Source organism: Loxodonta africana, chromosome 2 (genome assembly GCF_030014295.1).
Source record: "Loxodonta africana isolate mLoxAfr1 chromosome 2, mLoxAfr1.hap2, whole genome shotgun sequence".
Classification (NCBI taxonomy): Eukaryota; Metazoa; Chordata; class Mammalia; order Proboscidea; family Elephantidae; genus Loxodonta; species Loxodonta africana.
In genome coordinates, this window is record NC_087343.1 from 209,151,794 (window position 1) to 209,172,170 (window position 20,377).

Here is a 20,377-nt window from a genome sequence, read left to right on the forward strand (position 1 = left end):
GATGAAAAAGTTCTTAGCTTCACACTTCAAAAAATACTGCATAGTAGATATATAGTGCTGGTCAGAAACTTTTTGAAGTTATTTAACTTTAAAAGACCTCGAAATATCCCTTTCTGAATACTCCCATCTTATAAAACCTATTCACCACCATCCCATTTGCTTCAGCAGTGTAGAAGATATACAGTGGAGTCCTAATTTAATTAAGCTGAAAATGATTTCAACAACATTGTGTTAGTAAAATGTTTTGTTGATTTCTTTATCTCATTTTAATTGGCGCCTTTTTTTTTTTCTTCAACAATCAGGACACAGGTTTCCCTGCCAAATGGACAATCTCACAAAAGTAACAGAATTCCTGCTCACAGGATTTTCTGATATATGGGAGCTCCAGATATTGTATGCTGGGCTTTTTCTGTTGATTTACCTGGTAACACTATTGGGGAATCTTCTCTTTATGATGGTCATTACTCTCGATCAGTGTCTTCACACACCCATGTACTTCTTCTTGAAGAACCTCTCCTTTTTGGATTTGTGCTACATCTCAGTCACCGTGCCTAAGTCCATCCACAGCTCACTGGTGCACAACAACTCCATCTCTTATCTTGGCTGTGTGGCCCAAGTCTATTTTTTCTTTGCTTTTGCTTCTGCTGAGCTAGCCTTTCTCACCGTCATGTCCTATGACCGCTACGTTGCCATTTGCCAACCCCTCCAATATGGAGCCATGATGACATCAGGAAAATGCCACCAGATGGCAGCCATAGCCTGGCTAATTTGTTTTTCTTATGCTGCAGTCCACACTGGCAACATGTTTTGGGAGCCCATTTCAAGATCCAACAGAATCCACCAATTTTTCTGTGACATCCCTCATGTGCTGGCCCTCGTTTCCTGTGAGATTTTCTCTGTTGAGTTTGTGACTCTGGCACTGAGCTCATGCTTGGTCATGGGGTGCTTTGTTTTTATGATCATCTCGTATTACCAGATCTTCTCAACAGTGTTCAGGATCCCTTCAGTAGAGAGTCGAGCAAAAGCCTTCTCCACCTGCTCCCCACAGCTAATTGTCACCGTGCTCTTCCTCACCACAGGGCTCTTTGCTGCCTTGGGACCAAGTGACAAAACTTCATCTATTCAAGATTTGGTGATTGCTACAGCATATACTGTTTTGCCCCCCTTCCTGAATCCTATCATATATAGTCTTAGAAATAAGAAGATCAAAGCATCTATGTGGAGACTATTTGGAAAGATATATCCTCTGCAAAAGTAGAAACGTCTTCTGGGTTTTACCAGTACAAGATCTGTATCAACAGTTCTTCTACATACAAAGAGTTGTTTTGAAATTCTCTACCTTTTTGAATCTCCAAAACCAATTAGATAATTATCTATTCATACTATGATAGACCACATTCATAAATTTGGGCCAGTAAGCTATTTTTAAAGATGCTGATGAAATTTTCCTCTTCTTTTTAATGATAATTACTTTATTTGCTTTTTCTGAACTTCTATTATGCACATTTTTAAATTTGTATTTTCATAGAAAATAATCCATTTTTTTTCTGGATTTCTGAATGTATTAGTTTCTGAAGTTATGCCCACAACTTTACTTCTAATACTTTAAAATTTTGTGTTCTCACATACTTCATTGATCAGGTTTTCCAAACCATTTGGCTACTTATTGATATTTTCACAGAAATATATTTAAACATTTTTACGCATTTATTTTTTTTAATTTGTATGCAGTAAAATTCACTTTCTGATGTACAGTTCTATGAATTTTTACAAAGTAATGGAGTAATTTAACCACTGTCACAGTCTAGATACACAACAGTTGTGTCACCCCAAAAAATTCCTTCATGCTGCACATCTGTAGTCAGTCTCTTCCTTGACTATAAGCCCTGTCAATCTCTGACCAGTTTTCTGTCTCTATAGTTTGCCTTTTCCAGAATGTCATATAAATGGAATTAAATAATATATAGTGTCTTTTGGGTTTTTCTTTTCCTCGAGGCTGGCTGTTTCACTTAGCAAAAGGTGTTTGACAATCATCCATGTTGTTACTTTTTGTTGCTGAGTGTTCCATGGCAATTCTCTAAATAGAGAGGGGAAGCTCCAAAGAGATACCAATGTGGGAAGATCAGGTTAAGTTCTGCAAAGAAAGAAGCTTCCTGGGTAATTTAAAGATATATGTAAAAATACAAAATAAAAATAAACCAAAAAAAAAAAAATTAGTTCAAAACAAATCTCTAAAGTACTAGATGAAATAATGAGGAAAATTGCATTTTAAACTCTATTGATGGAAAGATCTTGGCATGACTAAAAACTCATTAGGTGTTAAGGTCGACAAAATATTACGAAATTAAGCCTGCATTTGGCAAAATATAAACAAAGGTTTTTGTTTTTTGTTTTTAATTCATAGACCTTATATTTTAGTAAAGTTTTGGGTTTACAAAAAATTGAGCAGAGGCAGAGCCAAGATGGTGGAATAGGCAGATGTTTCCAGCGAGCCCTCTTTACAAAAAAGACAAAAAAACAAGTTAAACAGGTATATTTATGACAAACTAGGAGCCCTGAGTATCAAAGGCAAGCTTAGAAAATGAACAGCGGGGCAGGTGGAGGAAGAAATGGTTCAGAAGCGGAGAGGAGTTACCAGACCTGAATCGTGGGGAGCCCTCAGGCACCATTCCTGGAGTGGTGGCTGCAGGCTGGTACTAGCCTTCACCTGCAATTTTCTCAGGGAGAAACAACCAGCCACACAGCCTACTCACACCTCCAGAACCAGAGAAGAATGGTGCTGTCGGCAAAAGATAAGTACTTGTGTATATTTTACCGTGCCCTCCTACCCCCAAACTGGCCTCAGTGACTGAATTCCCTGGGCCTGAAACAGGCACTGTTGAGCACCTAGAGCCATCCTCCCAGCCTTGGAGAAAGGAAAAAATTTGCAATTTGGGGAAAAGAAAATTTGCCAGCTCCACTAACCGGGGGAGCTCAGGACAGAAGCGGCTCCTGTCCAGCCATAAATGGTCCATGGACTTTCGGCACCTTTCCCCTCTGCATGGATCTGTGTGGGCCTATTTCTACTGAAATAGGCCCTTGTTGGCAGACTCCAACCATTTCAGCTGTGCAGTGGAGAGGTGGATGTTTGATGTTTGACATTTCTTTGCCTATTAAACGGGGTCCTCACCTACCCACATCAGGGACCTAAGGGCTGGTAGCTCCACTCAGGTCACCCAGCCACATGCAACAGGGGTTCAAGGATAACTGGTACCTCCCAGTCCTTACAACTAAAAACATTGGATGCCCATGGTCCCTCTGCAGAGCCCACCCACCTGCACACTCTAGGGAACAGGGATGCACTTTGCTCAGAGACACCCGGAGGTCAGTTCTCAGCCCCTGCCTTCTTCAGAGTGTGACGCCCTGCTGCTATCAGATACTGATACATATACCAATCACCCCTGCCCCTCTAAGACTGTAGCACAGAGCCTATACCACACACTTAATGATCAGCTACCTGGAAACCTGAGCTGAATTCATACAAGAAGAAAAGTGAATGGACTCCGAGACTGATATACCTGATAACAGCTCTAGCCATCTGGGGACAGGATGTCAGATCTCCAAAGGTGAAAATAATCAAGCCAGCTCACCCAAGCAACCCATATGGGCATATCAAAATAAAACAAAGAAAGAAGCTATGACACAGTAAGCAAGCATGAACTAATACAATAAATTATAGATGGCTCAGAGACAACAGTCAATATCAAATCACATAAAGAAACAGACCATGATCACCTCAACAAGTTCTCAAAACAAAGAATCTAGGGATCTTCTAGATGAAAGTGCATTCCTGGAATTACCAGAGGCAGAATACAAAAGATTAATATACAGAACCCTTCAAGACATCTGGAAGGAAATGAGGCAATATGCAGAAAAAGCCAAGGAACACACGGATAAAGCAATTGAGGAAATTAGAAAGATTATTCAGAAACATAATGAAAAATTTAATAAGCTGGAAAAATCCTTAGACAGACAGAAATCAGAAATTCAGAAGATTAACAATAAAATTACAGGAGTAGATAACTCAGTAGAAAGTCAGAGAAGCAGAATTAAGCAAGTAGAAGCTAGAATTTCTGAACTTGAAGATAAAGCACCTGGCACTAATATATTTGAATAAAAGTCAGAAAAAAGAATTAAAAAAATGAAGAACCCTTAAGAATCATGTGGGACTCTATCAAGAGAAATAACCTACAAGTGATTGGAGTACCAGAACAGGGAGGGATAACAGAAAATACAGAGAGAGTTGTTGAAGATTTGTTGGCAGAAAACTTCCCTGATATCATGAAAGATGAGAAGTTATCTATCCAAGATGCTCATCGAACTCCGCATAAGGTAGATGTTAAAAGAAAGTCACCAAGATATATTATAATCAAGCTTGCCAAAACCAAAGATAAAGAGAGAATTTTAAGAGCAGTGAGGGATAAATGAAAAGTCACCTACAAAGGAGAGCCAGTAAGAATAAGGTTGGATTACTTGGCAGAAACCATGAAGGCAAGAAGGTAGTGGGATGACTTATTTAAAAAACTGAGGGAAAAACATTGCCCTCCAAGAATCATATATCCAGCAAAACTGTCTCTTAAATATGAAGGTGAAATTAAGACATTTCCAGATAAACAGAAATTTAGGGAATTTGTACAAACCAAGCCAAAACTACAAGAAATACTAAAGGGAGTTCTTTGGTTAGAAAATCAATAATATATCAACCCAAGACTAGAACACTGGGTAGAGCAACCAGAAGTCAACCCAGACAGGGAAATCCAAAAAAACAAAGCAAGAATAATAATAAAAAAAGCTCAAAACAGGGTAACAGCAATGTTATTATGTAAAAGAAAACAACATTAAAATAATAAAGAGGGACTAAGAAATGTAATCATTCACCTTCCATATGGAGAGGAAGATACGGTGATACAGAAAATAAAAGTTAGCTTAAGATTCAGAAAAATAGGGGCAAATAATAAGGTAACCACAAAAGAGACAAACTATCCTACTCATCAAAATAAAATACAAGGGAAAAATACAGACTCAGCAGAAACAAAATCAACAACAACAAATACGAGGAAAGGACAATATATAAAGATAATCTACTCTGCCCATAAAATTAAGTGGGAAAAAGTAACTGTCAACAACACACAAAAAAGACATCAAAATGATAGCACTAAATTCATAAAAAAAAATTCATACCTATGCATAATTATGCTGAATGTAAATGGACTATATGCACCAATAAAGAGACAGAGAGTGGCAGAATGGATTAAAAAATACGATCCGTCTATATGCTGCCTACAAGAGACACACCTTAGAGACACAAACTAATAAAACTCAAGGGATGGAAAAAAATATATCAAGCAAACAACAATCAAAAAAGAGCAGGAGTGGCAATATTAATTTCTGACAAATAAACTTTAAAGTTAAATCCATCATAAAGGATAAGGAAGGACACTATATAATGATTAAAGGGACAATATACCAAGAAGATACAACCATATTAAATATTTATGCACCAAATGACAGGGCTGCAAGATACATAAAACAAACTATCAGCATTGAGAAGTGAGATAGACAGCTCCACAAGAATAGTAGGAGACTTCAACACACCACTTTCGGTGAAGGACAGAAAGAAGCTCAATAAAGACACGGAAGATGTAAATGCCACAATCAACCAACTTGACCTCATAGACATATACAGAACACTCCATCCAACAGCAACCAAGTATTCTTTCTTTTCTAGTGCACATGGAACATTCTCTAGAATAGACCACATATTAGGTAATAAAGCGAGCCTTAGCAGAATCCAAAACATTGAAATACTACAAAGCATCTTCTCTGACCATAAGGCCATAAAAGTGGAAATCAATAACAGAAAAAGCAGGGAAAAGAAATCAAACACTTGGAAACTGAATAATACCCTGCTCAAAAAAGACTGGAGTATAAAAAATTGAGCAGATAATACAGAGTCCCCATTTCACCCCATTATCCCCTATTAACAGTTTCCTCTATTAGTAATATCTTGCATTAGCATGGTATCTTTGTTACAATTGATGATCCATTACTGAGATATTATTGTTAACTAAACTCACTTTGAAATTAGGATTCCCTGCTTGTTCACACCTATGTGTCTTGACAAATGCATAAAGTCATACATCTACCTTTACAGTATCATACAGAATAGTTTCACTGCCCTAAAAATTTCCTGTGCTCCACCTAATCATCCCTTATCCTTTCCTCCTAAACCCCTGCCAATCGATCATCTTTCCATTCTCTCTATAGTTTTGCTTTTTCCAGATTGTCATATCATTGGAATCTTACAGTATGTAGCTTTTTCAGGCTGGTTTCTTTCACTTAGCAATATGCAGTTCAGGTTTCTCCATTTTCTTTTGTGGCTTCATGCCCCATTCTTTATTATCGCTGAAAAATATTGCATTGTATACATTTACTACAGTTTGTTTATCCATTGACCTTTTGAAAAACATCTTGGGTGCTTCCATTTTGGGGAAACTATGAATAAAGTTGCAAAAAACATTTGTTACAAGTTCTTGTGTGGTTAGGTGTTTTTGAATCATTTAAAGGGTAAATACCTGGAACCATGATTGCTGGATTGTATGGTATGACTATATTTAGCTTTGAAAGAAACTATCAAACTTTATTCAAAAGCAGCAAATGAATTCTTCACTTGCATCAGCAATGAATGAAAGTTTCTGTTGCTCCACATACTCAACGTCTTGGTGTCCTCAGGGGTTGTAATTTTAGCCATTGTATGTCATGTAGGTTAGCCCATTGCTGCCTTCATTTTCAATTTCTTAATGACATATGATGTTAAGAATCTTTTTATACATTTATATGTCATCTGTATATATTCTTTGACATGGTGTCCATTCAGATCTTTTGGCCATTTTTTTTTTTAATTGGGTTGTTTGTTTTTGAATTGTTGAGTTTTAAGATCTTTGTATATTTTCGATACAAGTTCTTTGACCAGATATGTGTTTTGCAACTATTTTCCCCCAATGTGTGGCTTGTCTTTTCATTCTCTTAACAGTGATTTTTCAGAGAGCAGTTTTTTTTTTCGTTTTAGTGAAGTCCAACTTTCAAATATATTTTATTATGTGTGTGTGTATATACACATATATTTACATACACATATATTTTTCTAAGCTTTCTCTTCTTGTACCCTGACCTCCTTGTCTATTCTTTTGTCAATACCACATATTGTTTATTGTAGCTTTATAGTAAATCTTGACGTTAGATTGTGTCAGCTTTATCATTTCGCTCTTCTTCAGTATTGTTTTGACCACGCTGGGTCTTTTACCTTTCCATATAAATGTTAGAATCAGTTTGTCAGTCTTCACATAAATAATATCCTGGGCTTTTGATAGGAATTAAATTGAATCTATAGAGCAATTTGGGAAAAAGAGTAATCTTAACAATATTGAGTTCCAATTTATGCATATGGAATATTGCTCTCCATTTTATTTAGATCTTTGATTTCTTTCATCAGAGTTTTGTAGATTTCCTCATGTATCTGTTGTACATATTTTGTTAAATGTATTCCGAAGTACTACTTTTTTTTTTTGTGGTGGGATCACTAATGTAAACACTTTTAATTTCAAATTCCAACCATTCATTGCTGGTATATAGGTAAGAAATTGAATTTGTGTTCTGCAACCTTGCTGTAATCACTTTTTAGTTTCAGAAGTTTTTTGATGGTGTTGATTCTTTGGACTTTTTTTGTTTTTTTTTTTTACATTAACTATCACTGTCTACAAAGACCATTTTATTTTTTTCTTCTCGATCTGTATACATTTTATTTGCTTTTTCTTATTGCATTAGCTATGACTTCCAGCATGGTGTTAGTTAAAGGTACTGGAAAGGGACATCCTTGCCTTGTTACCAATATTCTGGGGGAGAGCATCTGACTTCTTACCATTAAGTATTATGTTTTTTGTAAAAGTTCTTTATTAAGTTAAGAAAATTTTCCTCCATTCCTATTTGCTGAGGACCAAAAATCAAACCCATTGTTGATTCCAACATACGGTGATCCTATAGGACAGAGTAGAAGTGGCCCCATAGGGTTTCCAAGAAGCGCTAGTGAATTTGAACTGCTGACCTTTTGGTTAGCAGCCAAGCTTTTAACCACTGTGCCACAAGGGCCCCATTTGCTGAGAGTTCTGTTTTATTTTTTAATCATTTATTAATATAATCATACGATTTTCCTTCCTTAGCCTATTGATTGCTGAATTACATTAATTGATTTTCAAATACATCTTGCCCTCAATCACTGACTGTCTCGTTATCTAACGTTTCACATTTTCAACAATAGTAAAAAATCAACCGACTATTTTACACATTGAAAATGTACATCTGGCAGTAATGAATGCCAAGTTGCAAGGCAAGAGTGACACTGGCTGTGATGATTAAGGTTACGTGTCAATTTGACTGGACGATGATTTTCAGTGGTTTGGCAGTTTTGTAATAATATAATTTGAAAGTGATGTAATGCTGTAGTCGTCCTCCATTTTGTGATCTGATGTGATCATTCTCCATTTTCACTTAATACCAGTTTTCTCATAATGACCTGATCTTTGGAATCTAACCATATTGATAAGTGAGGAGAGGGTGTATTTAACCAGCCTTGTATACCTGGAATAAATTCCATTTGATTGTGGTGTATAATTCTTCTTATATATTGTTGAAATGGATTTGCAAATATTTTATTGAGGATTTTTGAAGCCATGTTTATGAATGATTTTTTTATTTTCTTGTAATGTCTTTACCTCGTTTTAGTATTAGAGTAATGCCGGCCTCAAAGAATGAGTTAGGAATGTTCACTCTTCTACTTCTGGAAGAGATTGTAGAGCATTAGTATCGTTTCTTCCTTTATGATTTTATGAAATTCACCAGTGAAGGTATCTGGGCCTGGGGCTTTCTGATTTGGAAGATTATTAATTATTGATTCAATTTGTATTTTTGATATTCAAATTACCTATTCAGACAATCTATTTCCCTTTGCATAAATTTTGGAAGACTGTGTTTTTCCGGGTCCATTTTATCTAAGTTATCAAATTTGTGATGATAGAGTTGCTTATAATATTCTTTTATTATCCTTTAATAGCCATCAAAGAAGATTGGTCCTTCTTTGATTTCTTATATTAATAATGTGTGTTTTCTCTCTTATTTTGTTCATTAGCTTGGCTAAAATTTTATCAATGTTTATTGATGTCTTCCAAAAATTAGTATTTAGTTTCATTGATACTTCTCTATTGTTTTTCTGTATTCAATTTCATTGATTTCTGCCGTAATTTTATATCATTTCTTTAATCTAGTTTCTTTAGTCTATCTAAATTATCCAATTGGTTGGTGTGTAATTGTTCACAGTATTCTGTTGTAATTATTTTTATTTCTATTGAGCCTGTTGTACTGTCTGCCTTTTGATTTCTTATTTTGGTTACTTGCATCCTTTTTTTTTTCTTTGTCAGTCTAGCTAATGTTTTTCAACTTCAGATTTTGTTGATTCTTGTTTTTCTCAGTTTGATTTCATGTATTTCTGCTCTGAATTTTGTTGTTTCCCTTCTTCTTTAGGCTTGGTTTGCTCTTCTTTTTCTAGTTCCTCTAGATGCAGAGTTAGACTATTGATTTGAGATATTTATTCTTTCCTATTTAGACGTTTATTCTTACAAGTTTCCCTCTGAGTACTGCCTTCACTGCATTCCATAAGTTTTGGTATCTTGTGCCTTCATTTTTATTTGAATCTAAATAATTTGTCATTTCCCTTTTGATTTGTTTTCTTCCTTGACCTATTTGGTAGTTTAATAGTGTATTGCTAATTTCCATATGTTTGCATAATTTCCTTTTTTTTTTTTTTTGTGACTATGGCCATCCCATTGTGTCATTTCTTTTTGTCATACTATTGTGGTCAGGGAAAATACTAATTATGATTCTAATCTTTTTAAATTTTTTAAGACCTTCTGTATGATCTAACATGTAGGCTGTCCTGGAGAATGATGCATGAGCACTGGAGTAGAATGTATATGGTGCTGTTGTTGAGTGAAGTACTCTATATATGTATTTATTAGGTCTTGTTAATTTATAGTGTCATTCATGTCCTCTGTTTCCCTGTTAATCTTTTTTCTAGATGTTCTGTCCAATATTGAAAGCAGTGTAGTTTTCAACTGTCATTGTAGTGTTTTCTAGCTCTCCCTTCAATTTTATCAGTGTTCACTTCATATATTTAGATGCTCCAATGCTGGCTGCATATATATTTATGATTGTTAAATCTTCTTGATGACTTTTCTCTTTTATCACTATAAAATGTCCAACTTTATCTCTTCTAACAGATTTTGTCTTAAGGTCTACTTTTTCTGATATTAAGATAACAGTCCCAGCTCTCTTTTGGTTATTTGCATGGAATATTTTCCCATCCTTTTATTTTCAACCTATTTATATCCTTGGGTCTAGGTGTGTCTCTTGTAAACAGCATATAGTCAAATTGTATTTTTCATTTATTTTACCACTCTCTGCCTTTTGATTGAAGCATTTAGTCTACTTACACTCACTGTAATTACCAATAAGAAAATCTTATATTTGCCATTTTGTTATTTGCATTTTGTGCTCATTAAACCTTACCTGTTTTCTCTAATACTGCTTGCTTTTTTTTTCTTTTGTGAGTAATTAGATTCCCTTCTCCTTTTCTTTTGTTTATTTTTTAAAGATATTTTCTTAGTGGCTACCATGAATATTACACTTGATGTCTTTCATTTATAACATCATAAGGTAATTTGATGCCAACTTAACTTCAGTAACATACAAGAAATTCTATACCTATACTATTCTTCACCTCTCCTGTTCTGTTGTTAGTATTACCAATTACATCTTTGTATTTCATGTGTCCTGTAACATAATTTTATCCTTGTTTTTAATACATTTGTCACTAAAAAGAATGAAGGACAAAACAATTAAAATTATGAACAACTTGTTACTGGTTCTCATATTTGTCCCTCTTTTCTGGAGATCTTTCTTTTTATGTACATCTCTTCCATCTGAAGGATCCCCATTAGTATTTATTGTACAGCTGGTCTGGTGTATATAGGCTCTCATAGCCTCTGTTTGTCTTGTTGGAATGTTTTAACTTAACCGTTATCTTTTTTTTTTAATTGTTTATTGTGTTTCAAGTGAAAGTTTACACAGCAAATTAGGTTCCCATTAAACAATTCATACACAATTTTTTTTCTGTGATATAGGTTATAATCACCTAATGTGTCAGCACTTTCACTATTTTCACCCTGCCTGCCCAGATTCCATCCATCCAGTTTCCCTGTTCTTCCTTGCCTTCTCATCTCTCTTTTTTGTAAATGCTGACAATTTGCTTATATAATTGATTGTTTAAAGAAGCACTCTCCTAACAAGTGTTGTTGGTTATTTTACAGGCCAATCTATGATTTGGCTGAAAGGTGACCTTCAAGAGTGGTTTCAGTTCCCTATTAAAAGGGTATCCTAGGGTAGCAGTTTCAGGGATTCCTCTAGCTTCTATCAGTCCATTAAGTCTGGTCTCCTTTTATGAATTTGAGTTTTGTTCTATGTTTTTTTCCCATTCTATCTGAGATCTTCTGTTGTGTCCCTGATCAGAATAGCTGGTAGTGGTAGCCAGTCAAACAAGCTCTTAAGACCCACCTGGGCCCCTGAAGGGGAAAACAGATTTTGCAAGGCCAAACATGACTGACCTCACACTTTCTGTTAGTCCACTGCTATTTCTGTTACTTCACTACTGTTTTCCAATTGCCTGTTATGTGACCTTGCTGAGGCAGTCTTATGTAACTCCCTGGTATGTAGCCACCTTTGTCCTTGACTACTATAAAACCTCCATTCCCCCTACTGTTGGATGCAGAGATCTGTTCTGGTCCTTCGGCCACCAGGGACCATTGCCTAGTATGTAAGTCTCCCTAATAAAGATTCCTTCACTGCCACACTAGAGTTGCCCACCTCTTTCTTTGATCTCTTAAATAAACAAAATCCATTGCCACCCAGTTGATTCCAACTCATAGTGACCCTATAAGACAGAGTAGGACTTCCCCATAGAGTTTCCAAGGTGCAGCTGGTGGATTCAAATTGCCAGCTTTTTGGTTAGCAGCCATAGCTCTTAACCACTGTGCCACCAGGGCTTGGTCTCTTGACACCCTCAGATTTTGGAGGCAAATTTCAACTTACTGGCCCATTCCTGAACAATTGAGGAGACTAAAGAAATGGTGAGTGGGAGCAAGGCATCTGCAGGGAAAACCCTGGGTTGGCCAATGACCTCCATGTGAGGAGGGCTGACTTTTATGATCGATGTGTGCAGTCTGCTGCATGAATATGGGGATGCCCCCAAAATGCCAAGCAGCATAGCATGGTTGTGGAAAGATGCATGCCTTCATAAATGTGGAAAGGAAGCTGGAGAGTAACAGCGGCTGTGAGATGTCCACTGCTCTGGGCTGTTCAGCAGGCTACTGAGGCCCAGCTAGCTGCTGAAGTGCATGTAAGAGCCCCATAGGAAGATCTGCAGTTAGAAAGAGAAGTACACCAGTCCTGTGTGGCAATGACTGACATCTTAAGTAGCTGCGTGCGACAGCAGAATGAGCAATTAGAGATGCTCGCCCACATGTTTGTAAATATGGAGAAAGAAAAGTGCTAAGGGAAGGATTAGGGCAGTGTTGATAGAAGGTGATTGAGATTCGAAAATGTAGAATCCATGGGAGAGCAGATTGAGTAGTGAATCAGATGTGGAATTAATAGTGGAGGAGGAGTCTGACAGTGCGCAGTGGCCCCCTGGGCATGGCTGCCCTTTACTCATAAGATGAAAGCTACCTGAGAACTCAATTACCCCAGACACAAAATCCCACCAGCCAGTTCCATGACAATGCAGGAATACACCCCTACTGAGCTGATTGCTTTGTGTGGGAAATTCTGGAAGGAAACTATTGCAGCTTGGTTACTCTATCTGTGGGATATTGAGGGAGACAGTGTCTCTTTAAATGGAGCTGAAATGGAGAAAACGAGCAGCATAATCACCCTCCCCATTGGCAGTGTTTGCCAGCAGCTTGGAACACAGAGGGCATACACACCCTCACAGACTGGATCATCTGATGTTACAGAAGGGTGTGACCAAATGAGGGGGATTTTACTGGCAAGATCATGAAGTACTCTTTTGTACAGCAGTTATAGTAGTTAATTTCGGAGTTAGGTATACACCACACCATTCATGCCAAGCACTTCTGGGGCCCACACAATACAGTTTTTACTACAGGAATGAAACATATTGTTAGTCCTTTATTGGGCAAGACAGTGTACCAGATGGGACAAGCCATAGTTGATTAGAGTGAAACAGGGAAGGCTAGGAAGGAAGGGTGTGAGCTGTAGGAAAAGAGAAAAGAAAGATGGAGAAACCTGAGAGACAACCATCCAAGGGCCCCTTGAAAGTGACACAAAGGCAGATGTGGGTAGATTTAGGGGCTGCCAGAGCAGCAGTGCACAAGATAGTTAAGAAACCAAATGAGGTTTTGGGTAGTCTTTGGAGAGATCTGAAGCCAGAGCAACAGTATGACCCTCTGAAATGGATGTCCTAATGGGACTACTTTGACCATATCTGTGGGAGAATTCTGTGTGCAAATAAGGGTGGTGAAGACAGTCCTGAGGGGGAATCCAGTGACCCTGACCCCACCTCAAGGAGTGGTAGACAACAAAAAATATAAGTTTACCAGAGGACAAAAGGAAATTAGTGAAACTATTTTGGAATTAAAAAGAGTAGGTATTCTCCAGGAAGTCCACAGGGCTTTTAATAGCCCTGTGTGACCTGTGAAGAAACCAGGTGGGTCCTGGTGTATAACTGTGGACTGTAGGGAACTTTACAAAATGATTCCTCCTATACATGCTGCAGTGCTGAGCATAACTTCTTTGTTAGAAAACCTTAGTAGAGACCTGGGCATGTATCATGCTGTGTTAGATCTGGCCAATGTGCTCTTTAGCATTCCTATAGCCTCACCACTCAAAACCAGTTTGTTTTCATCTGGGAGGGGCAGAAATGAACATTTTAAGAGCTCTCCCATGAATATTTACCTCGTTCCACTATTTTGCATGGTATGGTTGCTAGAAATCTGAATCTTTACCCCTTCACTGCTCCTGTTGGTTGGTTTCATTACATTGATGACACCATGTTAGCTGCTGTTACAGGAGTGTCTAGATGCCCTAATCATCTACCTACAGAGGAGAGAATGTGTCATGCAGGGGCTGGGAACATCAGTAAAATTCCTGGGGGTCATGTGGTCGTGTAAGACCCATGTGTTGCCTGAAGCCATAGTTAATAAGATACAATTTATCCCACCTCTAGGACACTAAAGGAAATGCAAGCCTTCATGAGTCTTTTGGGGCATTGGAAAGTATTTATTTCTCACTTGGTCCAGTGCTAGAGGCCACGTAAAAAAGGGTGCCTCTTGAGGTTGGAGTAAAGAATAGTTGCAAGCTTTTGAGAAAACAAAGGGGCTAGCTGCACAAGTAAAAGCACTGGGCCTAATACGGGAAGGGTTACCTTTCCAGGTAGATGTGAGCAGCACTGAAGACAGTTTTGTCTGGGCCCTTGGAAAGATCAGGATAAAACAAAAGTTGCCCTAGGTTGTTAGTTCTAACTGTAGAGAGAAGAAAATTGATACATTCATATGGAGAAGCTATTGTTAGTGACCTATGATGCTCTCCACCAGGTAGAGCCATTAACAGGAGCAGGAGCTGTTACCCTTTGCACGGCTTTGTCCATAAATGGATGGGTCAACAGGCTGTTTTTGAAGCCATCATCAACGATCACCCAAACAGCTATGCTGACCAAATGGCAAGCATACCAGCAACAGTGCAGTGTTCTTTCCACCAGTCCATTGTCTTAAGAGTTACAAGCTGTACTTGGTCCAGTGACATAACCAGATGACTCCACAGCATGGGCTACCACACTGCTGAAGTCCCCTCCCCTCTCCTCCGGGAGAGGGGAAGGCCCACTGCCAGCAGACTCCTGGTATACAGATGGTTCTAGCAGAAGTATGCCACCTCTGTGGATGGTAGTGGCTGTGTAAATCTCCACTGATCCCATTTGGTTTGAAACTGGCTCAGGGCTGAGCAGTCAAAGGGCTGAATTAAAGGCTGTGTGAATGGTCAGCACCCATGAACCCTGGCCCTTAGCCCTGGGTATAGACAGTTGAGTAGTAGCCTGTAGTCTAGAAATGTGGATGGACCAAGGATGTAAGGAGCAGCTGACAATAATGGGTAAAATCTCCTGGGTGGAAAACCTTGTGGCAGGACATTCAGTATCACCTCCAAACTGTAGATGCTGATCTGTTTTTCATGTAACAGCCCATTAACCCCTTTTCCTGCCTTGAAATCAAGAAGATGCTATAACACAAGTTAGAGTGGTGCATCCTGAAGGGGCAACTGCCCATTGGATTCATCAGGAAAGTAGACACCGTGGTGCCTGTGTTGGTTGGAAAATATTCAAAGAGTCAAGTAGAGTACTAAGTATAGTGACCTGGTAGGCACTGTACAAAACTGACCCATTTGCTCACACCAATGTCCAAGGCATCTGCCACATGATCCTAGGCAGATACATAAGGGAACACAGCCAGGAATGGACTGGCATGTAAGTTGTATAGAACTCCTATCCCCAGTGAAGTTGCAAAATATGCTGTTATTTTTGTGAACACTGTAACCGGCTTGAAACAGACTTTCCCATGCAAATGAGCAAATCAGGCTGCTGCAATACAGGGATTACAAAAACTGAGTGCACAAGAAGATATCTATCCAAGGTGTTCATCAAAACCCGTACAAAGTAGATCCCAAAAGAAAGTCAACAAGACATATTATAATCAAATTTGCCAAAACCAGAGATAAAGAGAGAAATTTAAGAGCACCTAGGGATTAATGAAAGGTCACCCATAAAGGAGACTCAACAAGAATAAACTTGGACTACTCAGCAGAAAATATGCAGGCAAGAAGGCAACGGGATGACATGTATAAAGCCTTGAAGGAAAAAAAAAATTGCCAGCCAAGAATCATATATCCAACAAAACTCTCTCTCACACGTGAAGGTGAAAATAGGACATTTCCAGATGAACAGAAGTTTAGGGATTTTGCAAAAACCAAACTAAAACTACAGGAAATACTAAAGGGAGTTCAATAGTTATGAAATCAATAATATCAGATAACAACCCAAGAGGAGAACAAGGACAGAGCAAATAGATATCAACCAAGATAGGAAAATCACAAAAATAAATCAAGATTAAAAAAAACCCTCAAAACAGGGAAACTGCGATGTCATTATGTAAAGATGACAACATGAAATCAATAAAGAGGAACTAAAAAATGTAGCCATAGATCCTTCATATGGGATGGAAGTCAAGTGGATAAAAGAAACTGTTGACAACACACACAAAAGACATCAAAACGACAGCACTAAACTCATACCTATCCATAATAACGCTGAATGTAAAGGGATTAAATACACCAATAAAGACACAGAGGATGGCAGAATGGATTAAAAAAACATGATCTGTCTACATGCTGCCTACAAGAGACACACCTTAGACTTAAAGACACAAACAAACTAAACCTCAAAGGATAGAAAAAAATATACAAAGGAAACAACAATCAAAACAGACCATGAGTGGCAATATTAATTTCTGACAACATAGACTTTAAAGTTAAATCCACCACAAAGGATAAGGAAGGACATTATATAACGATTAAAAGGACAATATACCAGAAAGATAAAACCATATTAAATATTCACACTCCCAACTACAGGGCATCAAAATATATAAAACAAACTCTAACAGCATTAAAAAGAGACACAGGCAGCTCCACAATAATAGTAGGAGACGTCAACACACCACTTTTGGTGAAGGACAGATCATTCAGAAAGAAGTTCAATAAGGACAAGGAAGATATAAATGCCACAATAAACCAACGTGACCTCATAGACATATATAGAACACTCCACCCAACAGCAGTGAAGTATACTTTCTTTTCCAAAGCACATAGAACATTCTCTAGAATAGACCATATGTTAGGCCATAAAGCAAGCCTTAACTGAATCCAAAGCATCAAAATATTACAAAGCATCTTCTCTGACCCTAAAGCCATAAAAGTAGAAATCAATAACAGAAGAAGCAAGGATAAAAATCAAAAGCATGGAAACTGAACAACATCTTGGTCAAAAATGACTGGGTTATAGAATGAATTAAAGACAGAACAAAGAAATTCATAGAATCAAATGAGAATGAAAACACATCCTACCAGAGCCTTTGAGACACAGCAAAACAGTGCTCGGGGGTCAATTTATATCAATAAATGCACACATCCAAAAAAGAAGAAAGGGCCAAAATCAAAACAAATTATACAAATAGAAAGAGAGCAACAAAAGAAATCCTCAGGCACCAGAAGAAAGCAAATAATAAAAATTAGAACAGAATTAAATAAAATAGAGAGCAGAAAAAAAATTAAAAGAGTTAGCAAGACCAAAATCTGCTTCTTTGAAAGAATGAAGATAATCGATAAACCATTGGCCAAACTGACAAAAGAAAAACAGGAGAGGAAGCAAAGGAGATGGGTGATATCACAACAGACCCAAGTGAAATTAAAAGAACTATATCACATTACAGTGAAAAATTGCACTCTTGACAAATTTGAAAACCTAGAATGGATGAATTTCAAGAAACACACCACCTACCTAAACTAACACAAACAGAGGTAGAACGTACAAATAAACTCATCACAAAAGAAGAGATTTAAAAGGTAAACAAAAAAAAAAAAAAAAACACAACCAAAGAGAAAAGAAAAAAAAAAGGCCTGGCCCAGACGGCTTCACTGGAGAGTTCCACCAAACTTTCTGAGAAGTGGTAACACCACTATTACTAAACGTGTTTCAGAGCGTGGAAAAGGATGGGATACTCCCAAACTCATTCTTTGAAGCCAGCAGATCCCTGACACCACTTGGTAAAGATACCACAAAAAATGAAAATTATAGACCTATGTCCCTCATGAACTTAGAAGAAAAAATCCTCAACAAAATTGTAGCCAAAAGAATTCAAAAAAATATATTAAAAAAAAAAATCACCATGATCAAGTGGGGTTCATACAGGTATGCAGGGATGGTTCAACATTAGAAAAACAATCAGTGTGATCCATCATATACATAAAACAAAAGACAAGAATCACATGATCTTATCAATTGATGCAGAAAAGGTATTTGACAAACTCCAACACCCATTCATGATAAAAACTCTCAGCAAAATATGAAAAGGAGGAAAATTTCTCAACATAGTAAAGTGCATTTATACAAAGCCAACAACCAACATCATCCTAAATGGAGAGAGCCTGAACATATTTTCCTTGAGAGCAGCAACCAGACAAGGAAGCCATTTATTACTGCTCTTATTCAACATTGGTCTTAGCCAGAGCAATTAGGCTGAATAAAGAAATAAAGGGCATTCAGATTGGCAAAGAAGAAGTAAAAGTATCTCTATCTGGAGATGACATGATCTTATACACAGAAAACCCTAAAGAATCCTTAAGAAAACTACCGACATTAATAGAACATTTCAGCAAATTATCAGGATACAAGATAAACATACAAAAATCAGTTGGATTCCACTACACCAACAAAAAGAATATTGAAGAGGAAATCACCAAGTCAATACCATTTACGATAGCCACCAAGAAGATAAAATACTTATTAATAAATTTAACCAGAGACATAAAAGACCTATACAAAGAAAACAAGACACTACTGCAAGAAACCGAAAGACACCTACATAAGTGGAAAAACATACCTTACTCATGAATAGGAAGATTCAACACTGTAAAAATATCTATTCTACCCAAAGCAACCTATAGATACAATGGAATCCCGATCCAAATTCCAATGACTTTTTTTTAATGAGATAGAGAACAAATCACCAACTTCATATGGAAGAGAAAGAGCCCCCGGATAAGTAAAGCATTATTGAAAAAGAAGAACAAAGTAGGAGGCCTCACAGTACCTGATTTTAGAACCTATTACAAAGTCACAGTAGTCAAAGCAGCCTGGCACTAGCACAAAAACAGATATATAGACCAATGGAACAGAACTGAGAATCCAGACATAAATCCTCCACATATGGGCAGCTGATATATGACAAACACCAAAAGTCAGTTAAAAAAAAGAAAAGTCTCTTTAACAAAAGGTGCTGGCGTAACTGGATATCCATGTGCAAAAAAATGAAACAAGAACCATACCTCACGCCATGCACAAAAACTTACTCAAAATGGATCAAAGGCCTAAATATGAAACCTAAAATGATAAAAATCATGGAAGAAAAAATAGAGACACTGCTAGGAACCCTAATACATTGTGTAAACATACAAATTTACTAACAATGCACGAACACCAGAGGACAAACTAAAGAACTGGGAGCTCCTAAAGATCAAACACGATCATTTAAAGACTTCACCAAAAGAGTACAAAGATTACTTACAGACTGGGAAAAAGTTTTTGGCTATGAAAAATCTACTTGGAGTCTAATCTCTAAAATCTACATGATACTGCAAAAACTCAACAAAAAGACAAATAACCCAATTAAAAAATGGGTAAACAATATAGCTGAAAAAAAACCAGATAAAAGAATTTAAAAAAATGAAGAAACCCTAAGAATCATGTGGGACTCTGTCAAGAAGAATAATCTGCGTGTGATTGGAGTCCCAGAACAGGGAGGGATAACAGAAAACACAGAGAGAATAGTTGAAGATCTGTTGGCAGAAAACTTCCCTGACATCATGAAAGATGAAAGGATATCTATCCAAGATGCTCATCGAACCCCATTTAAGACTGATCCAAAAAGAAAATCACCAAGACATGTTATCATCAAACTTACCAAAACTAAAGATAAAGAGAAAATTTTAAAAGCAGCCAGGGATAAAAGAAAGGTCTCCTACAATGGAGAATCAATAAGAATAAGTTCAGACTACTCAGCAGAAACCATGCAGTCAAGAAGGCAATGGGATGACATATATAGAGCACTGAAAGAGAAAAACTGCCAGCCAAGGATCATTTATCCAGCAAAACTCTCTCTCAAATATGAAGGTGAAATTAAAACATTTACAGATAAACACAAGCTTAGAGAATTTGCAAAAACCAAACCAAAGCTACAAGAAATACTAAAGGAAATTGGTCAGAAAACCAATAATATCAGATACCAGCACAACACAAGGTCACAGAACAGAACATCCTGATATCAACTCAAATAGGGAAATCATAAAAACAAATTAAGATTAATTTTAAAAAGAAAAAAAACACTCAAAACAG

At 37.2% G+C, this 20,377-nt stretch overlaps 1 protein-coding gene across 1 annotated transcript; it reads left to right on the top strand.

Annotated features, from left to right (window-relative positions):
- Nucleotides 1–235: 235 nt before the first annotated feature.
- On the top strand, nucleotides 236–1,862 carry LOC100665934 (olfactory receptor 14I1). The gene has a single exon (XM_003422131.3). The coding sequence runs from the start codon at nucleotides 323–325 to the stop codon at nucleotides 1,256–1,258; it is 936 nt and encodes a 311-aa protein (XP_003422179.2). The 5' UTR covers nucleotides 236–322; the 3' UTR covers nucleotides 1,259–1,862.
- Nucleotides 1,863–20,377: the final 18,515 nt, after the last annotated feature.